The 14,536-nt window shown below is 37.6% G+C and overlaps 1 protein-coding gene across 1 annotated transcript in view; it reads right to left on the bottom strand.

Annotated features, from left to right (window-relative positions):
* Window positions 1-14,536, bottom strand: part of si:ch211-266k8.4 (TBC1 domain family member 10A) — an 81,881-nt gene that overhangs the window by 16,890 nt on the left and 50,455 nt on the right. The window contains exons 12-14 of the mRNA XM_041997909.1: window positions 13,527-13,711; window positions 9,546-9,649; window positions 3,748-4,029 (exon numbers count right to left, since the gene is read on the bottom strand). Of these exons, the coding sequence (XP_041853843.1) occupies window positions 3,748-4,029; window positions 9,546-9,649; window positions 13,527-13,711 (571 nt within the window). The remainder of the gene's footprint in view (window positions 1-3,747; window positions 4,030-9,545; window positions 9,650-13,526; window positions 13,712-14,536) is intronic.

The following is a 14,536-nucleotide window of genomic DNA, read 5'->3' as shown; positions in this document are numbered from 1 at the left end:
CATATTCTTCCCTTAGATATAATGTAATTACAGCTCTGACCCAACTATTTAACATCATGCTATTTGACACACAGCTACACAAACCCAACCTTTGACAGCAGTACTCTGGTCTTGAGGCCAGAAATTTACCAGGGCAAAAATAAACCCACTTTTTAATCAAAATTTAACACAGAAATAAAAAAAATCCTTCAATGTACTTGGAGAAGTAAAACACATGATAGTTTTAATTGAAGAAATTTACATGATGTTTGTGTGTCATTGCGTCTCAAAGCAAATCAATTACAAGTTCATGGGGCAAGTTCATGGGCCTGTGCCCTGTGACTGCAGCAAGGCTCGGGCTGGAGCCTTCCTCTGCTGCCCTCTGGGTGGGGTGGCTTGGGCTTGTGCACCAGGATTGCCCGGGTCTCTGGGCAGCCCTTGTCTGCCCCTAGCCTCTGTAGAGGCGTGATCGCATTTGCACAATCACACTCATCTCTGATCACTCCTCTTTCCTCATACTCTGCATGCTGACAGTCACTGAGTTGTCCAGTGAGTTTATACACTAAGAGCTACTTTTGTTTAGGTTTTGTTGTGTGTTTCTGGTACTGTGGTTGTTGTTGTGATACATGCTTGTTTTTTGTTTTTTTTATGTAATTTTTGTTGTTTTGTTTTTTTCTTTAGATGCTCCTGATGATTTTTAGCTTTGTTTTTATTAAAAGCCGTAAGAAACTGTTGCGTTTCTGTACAGGTATAGCAGTTGGTTGTCTGGTGTTAATTTGGAATGAAGGGTCATTACCTTCTATCTGTTTCTACTTTCCTTTTTGTCTCTTCACTATTCTTTTTTTCTGTTCTCTCCGGCCAGGTCCAGTAAGATTACATAAATTCCATAACTCAAAATAAATAAAGATAAAAAAAATATAAAAATAAATAAATCAGATAATCAAGAGGAGTCTTATACCCATAAAGCTCCCCTTGGCAGAGCAAATTTATTCGGCACAACACAGCAGCCAGACCATCATTCTGCTGCTACCATGCTGGACAGGACAAGAAAAAACTAAAATAAATTAAAAAAAAAAGACAAGTTCATGACTAATATAAAACCAGGACTATATGAGACATGAAAGAAAGTTTATATGTAGTTGAACTAAAACACAACATGAAATGTAATGACACTGTGTGTTCAAAGTTTAGTACAGAGTACTACTAAGTACAGTACAAAGTGTTCGTGTCAACTGCCAGAATACAGGTTGAACTAGTTACTTGGCACCCTGTCAGCCTTAATAAGTTAAATGAGTGTCATCTGGTAAACATGTTTTCTTGTCTTCTGTCAGCCATCATGCTGTTAACACGTTCACAGCTGACATATGTCTGTCTGGCTCAGTATTTAGTGTTGCACTTGATTTTTAGTATTTGATTTGAACAGAATAAATGTCGTCACCCTCTTAAAATAATGGCCTATGTCATTTTTTTGTTTTCTAAAAACAAAAAAACTGAACCAAATATTTGTAATGTAAAAACAATTGTTAAAAAAGTCTTTTATTTTAGAGGGTGATGGTGTTGTTTCTGACTCATTTCGATGGCACCGTGACATTTATTATGCACATTCTTAGAGCCATTGTTGCCTGGAAGTATCCTGCTGAAAATACTTCACCTCAACTTTTTTCCAGCCTGGAACATCCCTTTACTGCTGAATTTTGCTTTACGGCATCACGTCAGTAGTGTGGCTGATTCCGCAAAGAAACACAAGAGGAGATGAAAGGGAAAAAGGGACAGAGTGAGAGAGAAGACGAGTCAATACTCTACTAACTAACTGTTACTGGCTGGAGAGAGCTCAGCGTGCAGGCAGGATGCAAGATGGATGCAGATTTAGTCATTGTTAGGGGCATGTCACTGAGACAATCTGCCAAAAAATCTTCATTATTGCTTCTTTAAATGAATAAAACACGGAGAAGGTCACATCCCCCCATCTGACCAAGAATAATTTCAGACTGGGAGTGCAAAGGGCCCTGGGAAACAGTGTCAATCACTGATGTAGTCAAGACAGGAGCTTAGCTCATCTTCCAGTGCATGTCACTTCTTTTTAGCTCACATGCAGAAGAAACAGCACTTCACCAACTTTGTCACATACAGGTGTAATAGTAGAAATCTGTTGTAAAATCATATAAACATAACAGAATTGGGACCTGTCAGTTGTGGCAATGTGTTTACCTCCCATGAGAGTGCTGGGAGGGACATAATGTTCATGAAGGTACGTAACCCACTGAACAGGAAACTTCTAGTCTATTTTAGTTATGTGCCGTCCCCACCCTGCTGTGCTGTGAAATAATATGGAAAACTCAACAGGAGGCGTTCTCTCTTTTTGCAAGTCTGTTACTCACACACAAACACACTCATCTCACACCAGAGAGAATATAGGCCAACAAGTTTAGCAATCACTTTGGCTGCAATTCTCCAGGAATGTTTTGGTGGGACACGGCTGTCAAAACAAACTTTCAGTGCTTAAAAACAATATTTTACAATAGTAAATATTCACAGTAAAAAATTACAGGTTAAATAATAACTATTACTAGTAATAATAATTCTCATTTTCTATCAAAGTATTTCTCAAGGCACATTAGAAAAGATCCTAATCATTTCCCCAGCACTAAGTACTGTTTAACAAAAAACAGTTTCAGAAGATTTTTTATGGGGATTGTTTGTCAAATAAAACACTTCCTTATTTCCAGTCCTTAAATTAAAAGTTTATGAGCAGCTCATTTGATTGTGTGAAACCTGACTTGCTGTGTGATGTGGTTTGTTTTGCTTCTCACACTGACTTTACATCTGAGCACAGCTTTCTACTACATCCGTCATCTGCCAATAAAAAAGGCTTATTTGGCAAGTTTGATCTCGTTATTAACCGGTAGGATTCTCCCAGCTTCCTTCATACCGTGTCAGTGTGGGAAATCAAAAACGATGTTAAAGACTAAAATTAGTGCCGACTGCTTTGTCAAATGTATTAGTGCCATTTTATCCAACTGTAAAGACTTTTGTTTTGAGCAAAATTATTTTTACCTTTGTACAAAATTAAGATTTGTTTCTGCAGGACAGTGGGCCTTGAGGCCTTTGTGAGATTTGTGATTATTCATAAATCATATTGAGCATATGTGTTTATGAAATATTTCTGTGTTCTGACATAATTAGAAGAAATTTAGGATTGTTGTCGCCTAACAATCATAAATTCTCTTTCAAACATCTCCCATTTGAATAAATTAAGTTTCTTTCTGGTTGCTGACAACAGAAAGGCTGTAAAGGTAAAAGCAAACACAGGTGAGATCAGATCAGTCAGTGAGGTGTGTGTTTATTATTTGGGACTTTATTAAATCAGACATGTAAGCAGTGCTGTGCTGTACATTCATTTGAGGTGCACATAAGTTTGAATAATTCAGTCCCAGTGGGAGGAGGTCTAATAGCTAGATCAAATTAATATTTGAATCAAATAAATAATTGATATCCTCAGGCTGGCTATTACAGAGTATGCTGTTCACCATCAAGGAACCTCATATTCTAGACTTCAGATCTGTGGTGTAAAATTAGTTCTTTACTTTAGGGAATGATATTTAGGCTGTTCATTTTAAGAAAGATGTGAGAAGCTGATGAAGATGTTATGAGTGATGCAGTTATTTTCATTTCCTGCCAAATCTTTGTCTGGATACAATTTTCCTCACCCAAAAACCTGCTTTTGCAACTTCAATCTAACCAATAAGCAAATTCATTTGTGGATCTTACCTGATAAGAGCCGTGTTAGGTGTGTCTTGACACTCTTCACTTCTAGAAGCATCAGTGGATTGAGGACTTGAAGAAGGGATTGATGAAGATGGAGGAAGGGTAGAGGACCGAAGAGATGGAGGCAGAACAGAGGAAGAGGGTGGCTGGTTTGGTGGGCCCTTGCCATTTCGAAGAAGACGGAGGGACTTGGTTCTGACATGATGAATGATGCTGTGGTTGCTATGACGATGGCTAACTTTAGGAAAAGGTCCTGCACCTGATCTCTTAAAGGTTTGTTCACACCTGGAAAAAAAGATTTTATAGAGATAAAAGTGATTTAAATGACTTCCCCTAAGTTTGTGTACACATTTTAAATCAGCAACAGTGTTGTTAACAATCAAGTTCCCACTTCCAGCTTTTAAACAGTGACATGTACATTTGTTCACATACACACAGCTGGTGGTAAATCTAAACGAAAATACTGTGTGTGTACATATATATATATATATATATATATATATATATATATATATATATATATATATACACACACACACACACATACACATTAAAATACAATAAAGCAACACAATGTAACTCCAAGTCAATCACACTTCTGTGAAACTGTCCACTTAAGCAGCACTGATTGACAAGCAATTTCACATGCTGTTGTGCAAATGGAACAGACAACAGGTGAAAGTTATAGGCAATTAGCAAAAAAAAAGGAGTGGTTCTGCAGGTGGTGACCACAGACCACTTCTCAGTTCCTGCTTTCTGGCTGATGTTTTGGTCACTTTTGAATGCTGGCTGTGTTTTTACTCTAGTGGTAGCATGAGACAGAGTCTACAACCCACACAAGTGGCTCAGGTAGTGCAGCTCATCTAGGATGGCACATCAATGTGAGCTGTGGCAAGAAGGTTTGCTGTGTCTGTCAGTGTAGTGTCCACAGCATGGAGGTGCTACCAGGAGACAGGCCAGTACATCAGGAGACGTGGAGGAGGCCGTAGGTGGGCAACAACCCAGCAGCAGGACGCTACCTCCGCTTTTGTGCAAGGAGGAACAGCAGGAGCACTGCCAGAGCCCTGCAACATGACCTCCAGCAGGCCACAAATGTGCATGTGTCTGCTCAAACAGTCAGAAACAGACTCCATGAGGGTGGTATGAGGGCCCGACGTCCACAGGTGGGTGTTGTGCTTACAGCCCAACACCGTGCAGGACGTTTGGCATTTGCCAGAGAACACCAAGATTGGCAAATTCGCCACTGGCACCCTGTGTTCTTCACATATGAAAGCAGGTTCACACTGAGCACATGTGACAGACGTGACAGAGTCTGGAGACACCGTGGAGAACATTCTGCTGCCTGCAACATCCTCCAACATGACCAGTTTGGCAGTGGGTCAGTAATGTTGTGGGGTGGCATTTCTTTGGGGGGGCCGCACAGGCTTCCATGTGCTCACCAGAGGTAGCCTGACTGCCATTTACCCCTTTAAGCTTGAGTGTGACTCCAAATCCAGACCTCCATGAGTTAATAAATTTGATTTCCATTGATAATTTTTTGTAAAGAACAAAGTGTTTTACAACGGCTCTTAATAAATGGCTAAAAAAGCTAAAGAACTAACGTTTTTTAAATATAGATCTAATAACAAATGCAGGTTTTTAGTAATTGTGTAGTTTTTTCATTGAATAATTGCATTGAATTTTTACAACAAAATTACACTTGTTTGAAGTAATGACACTTTTTCTTGTCATTAGGTTGGAAACTATGGGCTTTTTTTGTTTTTATTTAAACATTTTCCACAAATATCTAAAGTCTATCATCTTTTTGCAAATGTTTTACAATTTCCTTATTTTAAAACCTGAAAATAGAAATAAATACGTGGTTCTTCAAAAATAAATTTCCTATATTCATTAAAAATAAAAAATTATGTTGTCTTTTTTTAAAAGGTCTGGTAATATTTGCGGCACTAAACAAATTTTATTTAGCTGGGCTGAGGAAAAAATGGCTCTTTGTGAAGGTTGACGACCCCTGATCTATCATGTCATAAGATGTTTGGGAAGATGGAGAAAGAGGAATAAAGAAAGCTGAAAAAAGTATTGAGTGTTATTTTCTATTACTTGACAGAAATAAAAATTAATGGCAAATTTTTTATGTGGAGATGAAATGATGCAGATTCTCAAACTATGTACCAGGTAGATTTAGGGTCCTGCCCTGAAAATAAAAAGTATCAAATGCCAAACAGTCAGTGTACAAAGTTCAAATAAACCTGCTGAGACAAGTAGGAGAGCAGGGGGAACTCAAAGACAAATGCCACAAAGGAAAACAGAGCATTCCTACTATTGTTAGAAGGCTCTTGTCCTGTACCTTCTTCGTGTTTAGTCTACCACTCTCCCAACAAATTCAACATGTCTGACAATAATTCTTATCATATCCCTTCAAGATAAAAAATGCTTGGATATTAATAAATGTAACATCTTAAGGTCATGGTGTTATGTTAATTCATCTGTGGTAACACAATACTTCTTGTAAAACTTTATACACATACTATTCAAATAAAGGTTTATACAATTTGAGATCTTTTCCACTAACAGTTAGCGCCACATCAAAATAATTACAGCAGAAAAGAATAGAAGTTTAAATGTTTACATTTAAGCTAAACACCTTAGCTGGGAATCATAAAATGCACCCACATTAAGCCTGTCTTTGCTTCTATACAGCATACGTATGCAGGAGAACAGCTGATACAGTATGGTCTCAAACCTTTCACAATTCTAATGTATAGCTTAGGTCACACTTAAAAAAGTGGGTCTCCCTTCATATCACTCTGGACACACACACCAAAGTTAAAAATGCATATTTCTTTTGCAGAGATTTCACAGAACAAAGAAGAGGGACCACCAGCTTATTATCAGCAGACAGGTAAAAAGCCTCCATCTCTGTTGGTGTGGGGTTGCATTAGTGCCTATGGCGTGGGCAGCTTCCACATCTGTGAAGCTTCATTAATGCTGAAAAGTACATGGACATTTTAGAGCAGGGGTGCCCAAGTCCGGTCCTCAAGATCTACTATCCTGCAACTTTTAGATGCATCCCTCTTTCAACACATAAATGGCTCATTACCAGCACCACCAAACTCCAGCAACCGGTCTCCTCACTTCCCAGATGTTTGCAGACAGCTGGTAAAAGAAGAGGGGATGCTACACAATGCTAAACGTCGCCCTGGTCCAACTTTTCAGAGATATGTTGCTGCCGTCAGGTTCACAAATGAGCTAATATTAACCATGAAATGGTAAAATATTTCAGTTTTAACAGTTAATACTTTATTTATATTCTACTATAAATAAAACATCAGTTTGAGATTTTCAGATTACTCTCTTCCTTACTCTTATTTAAACTTTACATAGCATTTTTTTTTGGAATTGGGGTGTACAGTGTGTGTGAGGGCTTGTGTTTATATATATATATATATATATATATATATATATCTAGAGAGAGAGAGAGAGAGAGAGAGAGAGAGAGAGAGAGAGAGAGAGAGAGAGATTTTTTTTTATTTTGAAAGGAACTTAGTGCTTCTTATGTATGAAAAATGCTCCTTAATTAACTTTTTATTGGATTTGAACAGATTTGGATGTTTACATTTGGTGGCGTTTCTGTAAACATTCCAAATTTGTAGTGGACTTATTTAAGTTGTTGTAAACAAACTTTGTACTTGTGTCTGACTTGTTAACACTGGGATCAGTCAGCTTTCACTCAACACTTTCTCTCTTCTGAGCTCATATTTGTCCCCATCTCTCTCTCTAATGGCACATTTATCACTTGTCTTTTCCTAATGGTCTCTCTCCAAAGTCTTGTCTATGTAAAGTCTGTCTATTGTGAAGATAAATTAAGTTTTAAAGACCTGACAGAAACAATGGTCCAGTTTCATCCTTCACAATTAATTACAATAATCTCTCTGTGACCCCTGACGACCCTTGGTGACCTGCAACTTGGTTCAAACAACCTGAACCACTTGACACAAAGAGCAAAGCTGTGAGGAATGACAAATATGCTTGAAACATGCATGCATACACATGGAGGAGAGTGCACACACAAACACACAAACCAATAACACAAGAGTGACATCCTTTTGTTACGAGCTGTGTGCCGACTGGAGGAAAAAAAAAACAACATTACAATGAGAGGATTAGAAGACTATTGTGAAATTCTAAATGCTGCTGGAAAATGAGCTGGTTTTTATCACCAAGGAACAAAACCTGAAGACTTTGTGGAACAGATGAAGTTTATAGGGTGTAAGTACAGAAACAAGTTTCAGAGAAGATCCAGTTGGCACACAGATGGTACAATGTATTAAACTTAATTCAATCTATTCATGTCTGCTTGTGAATATAAGGTGAGTCTGCTGGTGAACAGCGACAGGGGAGCTAAACTGTATGTAAGGATCAGGGCAACATTAAAGAAAAGCCATTTTCCCCTCAACAGAAAATAAACAGCAGGCAAACACATTAAATTGAGAAATGAACGAGCTACACATGGCTGGACTCAAAATTAGCCATTTATGATGATTTATTTGTATGAAAATCCAATTTTTCCCCTTTTATACGCAACAAAAACGCGATCATTGGGTTAAAAATATAATGTATAATGTAACACAATACAATGTAAAAACACTTGTTTATGGCACATACACAATATAAAAATAACATCTCATACATGTTGTGAAATTTCCATTTGGAGATAAAGACTTTTTTATTTCATTATTAATAATGTCATGACTAATCAACTAATCGATTTTGAAAGGCCTGACATATGATTGCAAAAGCAAAGGGGGGTTGCAGTGTGACATTTGCAGCCTTATCTGTAGTAATACAGTCTAGTCTCTTTTCACCCAGCTCCCAGTAGCTATTGTTTGTCTCAGACCAGCAGCTATGTTCTGCCTGGTGTGATCTGGGAAAAGTGAGTCTGGAGACGTCTCGTTTTCACGTTGAAATCAGTGAAAGGTAGTGTGAGATTTATATACGGCTCTATGGTGCGGCTTGCCCACAGTGGGAGGAGTCTGCAGCAGAGCGCTGCAATGCTAGTGGTGCTCGATTTGCAACTGAAAACACAAGAATAAACTGAGAAGGAGCAAATAATAGGATCATTTCATTTTTATGATCGCTGAAAACCCAGATCGTAACTGAGATTAAAATTTGATTAATTGCCCAGCCCTAGTCTATATGTTAAATTACACAAGTTGATTTAATGTTGAGCCATAAAAAGTTGATTCAGCTCTGACAACAGGACGGAAGATAAGCTGCCGGCTGACTGACTAAAGCTCTAAGAACAGATCAGCATTACTTTATGACCGAACAGCCAACAAAGGATAACGTATAACTGCAGGGGGACTTAAAGAATTGTGGAAATCAAAGACCCAATTACTTTAGTGATCATAAAAGAAAACGTAGAGATGAAAAGAGAGACTGTCATATGAATTATGGTAATTTTCTGCAAAGATGATCAACTGAAAAGAAAAAGATGAATAAAACAAAAATTTTTTCTATGATCTTTAAAAAAAAGTCTAACATGCTTTTACTTTGATTATTATTAAAGTGCACATTATGAAGCTGTTCTTCAGTGGGCAATATACAAAAATTATTGGAAAACGTGGGAAACGAGCAGAAACCTGCCAGGAGTTGCATCTAGCGGCCTACAGTGAGCCATCTATCTGTGCTGTGTTTCAATCCTGACTCATATGTAAATAACAGACACTTCTTCTGGAGAGCTGTGGCATGACTGACTGCTGGAATGTCATGTTTTGCTAACAATGTTTTAACTCTGTCCTCACCTCTCAGTTTTCCCACAGCCAGAAGCTTCCCTCCCAGTGACAGTCCTCTGCACTACGGGTTGGTGGGCGCCTCCTTTCTGCTGGCTTCGCCTCTTTGACCTCACCTGAAAAAGATATTAGAGAAAAGGAATGGAACTGGAAAAGGAGTAGAGATAGCTTTCAGTCTGAACTGAGTCCAGATGACTGAGTGCTTCATCATGAAGGAGACACACAACCTGATTAATTTCCTTAAAGTTTCATCAGACTGTGATTAACCAGCTACAACAACAGACTGATGAAAGGATTTAGCCAGTTTATGGTGTGCTCTGCATGTCCTTGTTAATAACCTCTAACAATTTTTATCTATTGTTTTAATGTTTAACTCATTGAAATAAATTACAACATAAGGAAAAATCCTGATCCCTTGACCCTTACAGAGGCAGGATCAGATGGTTGCAGATGGGTCCACCCTGTGAATTAAAAAGGTCTCTGCAGTGTTTACAAAAATGCAAACCATGATTACATAATAACTATCCCTTTAAATTCCACATAAAACATTATATATATACTGTACATGTGTAAGGATTTGCCTGCGTGCAGATAAAAATGCATTATTAGGCCATACAATAAGTCACTTGGAAATGTCATTGACAGCTTAGCTTAGGGAAGTGGCTGGTACTGATCACCTGCTAAGCCCAAACTGTGTTTATTTCAATAATTCTGTAATGAACTGCTCCAAGTTTCGCTTTATGTTGTATAGTGAAAATTAAGCAATATAACAACTGACAATACATGGTTTGCCATGTCTTGTACAGATGGGGTCATCTTGGTTAAATGTAACAGGTAGGTTAAACAAAGTTGGACTTGTCTCCAACGCTGTTACAGAGTGAAACTATGACTGTTTCTACTGTTTGCTGCAGATCTGGTCAAATAAAAAGGGGAAAAGATCAACTGACATTGACAAACAAGTCTGCATCCAAAAAAATTTTTTTTGTATCAAAACTCTTAATCATAAAATGCTATTTCAATGTTAAGTTATTTCATTATGAAATAACATGAATTTACAAATAAAAAACAAGTACATTTATTAGGAAGTTTATCATATAACAACTCCAGGAGTGATCTCTGGTTGTGTGCACATACAATAATTTTTGTATAAATGGATGGAAGTGGAAAGTGGATGGATGGATGGAGATTGAGGTGCTAATTTTTTTTTCCATATGTGCCAGCCTTGCTAAAAAAAAAAAACAACTTTCACAATTCAAGACATCTATGGTATTTCGGACAGTTCCAAAGCAGTGGCAATGCAGGTGATTTCTAGCGGGCAATTACAGCTGCAGACTGGTAGTATGTAACACAGCGGTCACATAAAACCTTCTTGTGCTGCTATTAATCCTGTGTTCCAAACTGTGGTGTCCAAGTGCAGTTTTATAGGACTTTTCTGAGTCAGACCTTACAAAGTAGCCACTTTCAGAGCGTTATTTGGTGGTATTTCACAATCCATTTGAACTGGTTAATTTGATTGTGCATCAGAACACGATGACTTAAACTGAGCGATATTTTTCAACATTTGTTCAAGGACAACCCTGTAAAATATTGACTGAATTTTTTTTTTGCTGGGGACTGAAGATAATTAAAGTGTTACACCAATCCCAGCAAATCTGCACAGCATGTGGCTGCGTGGCTCCATCTTTAAATAATACCTTAAATAATACTGCTTACCTCAACTCTGAGTTACTGAAGCTGCTAATATGCTGGCAATTAAAACAAATACAAAAAGTTGAGATAAAACCCCCAGGAAAGCCCTTGTTACCAAATATTATGAAAGCTCAACACAGTAATAACAGAAATAAGCCGTGTTGTGTCAAAAGTGATTAACAGCAAAAGCCAACTTTGCTCCCTGTTCTGGCTTCGGGAGGATTTAAATCTGAATGTAGTTGTTCAAACTGGTTGCCTGAGACTTAGTGCTTTATTTAAGGCTTTTGGACTTGTGGCTCTAATAGGATGATTTGGAGAGCTAAATGTAAAAAAACAAACAAAACTAAAAAAAAAAAACAAACATTTACTGTTAAGTGTCTGCAGATGGCATGCAGAAGAAGAGTAGCAGAAAAACAGACTTCTAGAGCAGAGGTTCCCAACCTTTTCTCAGGTGTGATGTGAAATCCAGTCACATTTTCATTTTTTTTGTCATTAAAAGATGCAGAAGGCTGTGTCCAAAAGGTACACAATGCTGAACAGGAGCCTAGAGCCTGAAACTGTGTTTTGTCTAGAACTGAGTATATTACTGTAACACTGCTGGTAGTGAACACATTTTCTAAGCCAGGGGTGTCAAACTCATTTTAGCTCAGGGGCCACATAAAGTGCAATTTCATCTTAAGTGGGCCGAACAATTAAAATAGCATATAAATAATAAAAAACACATTTTCTCATTATTTTACTGTAAAGAAGTACTAATCCATTATCAATGTTTATTTTTAATGAACTATTTTTATATTTTTTCTATAAAACTTTCATGATAAAATTAAGTCCATTTTTAGTCATATTTTTAATCTATAATTCTATATAATATTTCTTTTATTTGTAATTACTTTATTTCCATATTTATATATTTACTCATTTACATGTGAATTACATCTTACAAATCATAATGGACGTAGAAAAAGTTTTTTCAAAAGGTAACTTTTCAAGAGATAGAAGTTATTTTAAATGTACATACAGGTACATGTCCACATCTGTGTTGTAATCCTAGCATCTGAACTGACTCACCTCATTAAAAAATTGTCATTAATATCTTCCATGTCGCTGTCATGTTTACCAAATCCATCCTCCGGGCCAGATTTGACTCTCTGGTGGGCAGGTTTGGGCCCCTGGGCCAGATGTTTGAGACTCTTGTTATAGGCTAAATATACACAGGACCAACACTCATTCTTTTGATAAGCAAAAAATCTGATTGACAAAATGAGATGAAACTTAAATGTTCATCACCCGATTTGTGCAAATCCACACTTCAATTTGCAGATGAAGGCCATCTTTTTTTGGGAACCTTGCATCTACATCCTGGTGTCACTTTAAGTGTGAATGTGTGCATGAGGTAGAAAACTTTCATGTTAAACTGTATCAATCAGATGTTTTCACAGATGTGCTCATTCAAGAATTCTTTGATTTCCTGCAGCTACATAAAAGACACGACCAAAGTGCGTCAGTAGGCAATAACAGCACATCCTTGTGCAGACTTTATAACTATGTAAATGTGTTATGAATTATATGCTAATCTAATTCCTCCCCCTTATTGGAATCATAGCCACACACACCTCTTGTGATCACCCTCCTTAAGCACAATTTATGTTTCTTGTCAAATATCACTGTCCACAAACTTCCAGGGGTACTTCACATTAACACACATAATATATCCACTAGAGGGCAGTGCAGAGTTCAGAGGTCACTAAGGAGTCCTAGTACCAGTTTCAGACAATAGCGAACGTGGTGATGGTGGTGGAGATCATGATGAAGCACAGTCTCAGAAAGAGACATGAAAAGAAGTATTGCAGTAGACAGTGGTGGTCTGTGCAGTCATGACATTCATCTTTCTGCCTCTCACTGGTCACACCTGAGCTATACTACACAACACTACTTCTGGTCTCGTACACAAAAAAGGTGTCATGTTGACACTTTTTGTGTTTACTGAATATTAAATTGTGTTTGTGTAACATTCATTACGGCACAGCCTCAAACACTCTTTAGGCCAAGATAAAATTCCTTTTGGACATTAAAGTTTATCTCACGTTATGGAGCAAGACATTTGTTAAGCACAAACACTCAAAATGGTGGAAGAAAAAAGGTAATTTTTTTTCCACAGACATTTAAAACTCACCGTTCTGGTTGTAATTTTTGTGTACTAAAACCGCACAAACAGTCAAAAAATCTTCCAAAAGATCATAATTACAATGAAAAGCTAGTTTTCAAAGGCTTAGAGAGAAAATACCAGCAGGGAAAATGTTTTACCTGAGCTTGTGTTAATGACGCTGAAGTCCGACTCTGGAAAACATGTCCAGGACTTTGCTGTCTGGGCATCGTCAGTGTATGTGAACTCTTCTCTTCAACATGATGCCGGCCCATAGGGTCAAAAATGTACCGCTGTGCCATACGCATCACCCGTGTCAATACACTCATGGCCCCTGGGACTGAGTCTGCAAGTGAAGAATGTTCAAGTTAATGTGCTTTGGAGTAAATTTAGTGCATTTCAGCTCTCCATTGACACGACCTTGTGAAAAGAGTTCACATTTCAAGGCTCTAAAACGTAGAAAATGCCATTTATGATTTTATGAAAATGATCCAATATAATCACTGTCACATTTAGCAGACATCTGGGGATTGAACATTGCTGAGCTACAAATCCTGTGATGATGCAGCACTCTGAGCAGCGAGTGTCGCTTTCACAGAGTAAGTTATCATTCCACTGCAGATGTTAGCCTTCTTTGTGAGTGTACTGTACGTGTACTTTGGTGGGTGAATGTGTCCTTGTTATATGTGAATGAATGTTATCAGTAGCTCACCATATTTACTCAGGGGGCAGAATCTGTCTGCTCAGGCAAGCTGTGAACACAAAGACTTACTTATACAATGTACTGCCCATGTTTGTATGCAAGCACCCTCGTGCACAAAATCACAGTCATGGACTCGGCAGGCAAAGCTCATGTTTATGGAGAGTAAGCGAATAATGAAAACAAAATCTTATATGATTTATCATCTGAATGACAGTAATCTATCAATGTTTGCCTTCTTGCTGCAGTATAAGACTACCCTGCAATCCAAGAAACATTATAGTCTATTATTTTCTTTAATTTTCTTTTACAAAACATTTTGGTAGGAAACCAGTTGTCTATAAGTTAGTGGTGCAAGTTTGTGAAGCTGACAGAATTTTCCATTTTTCTACATAAATACATTGGAAATAAAATCAGATTTTCACATTATGAAAATCACCTGATAACAGTCCAAAAATTGTCTATAGAGAG

The sequence above is a fragment of the Melanotaenia boesemani genome, chromosome 10 (assembly GCF_017639745.1).
Source record: "Melanotaenia boesemani isolate fMelBoe1 chromosome 10, fMelBoe1.pri, whole genome shotgun sequence".
Classification (NCBI taxonomy): Eukaryota; Metazoa; Chordata; class Actinopteri; order Atheriniformes; family Melanotaeniidae; genus Melanotaenia; species Melanotaenia boesemani.
The sequence above is the reverse complement of the archived record's forward strand: the minus strand, read 5'-3'. Positions and strand labels throughout refer to the sequence as shown.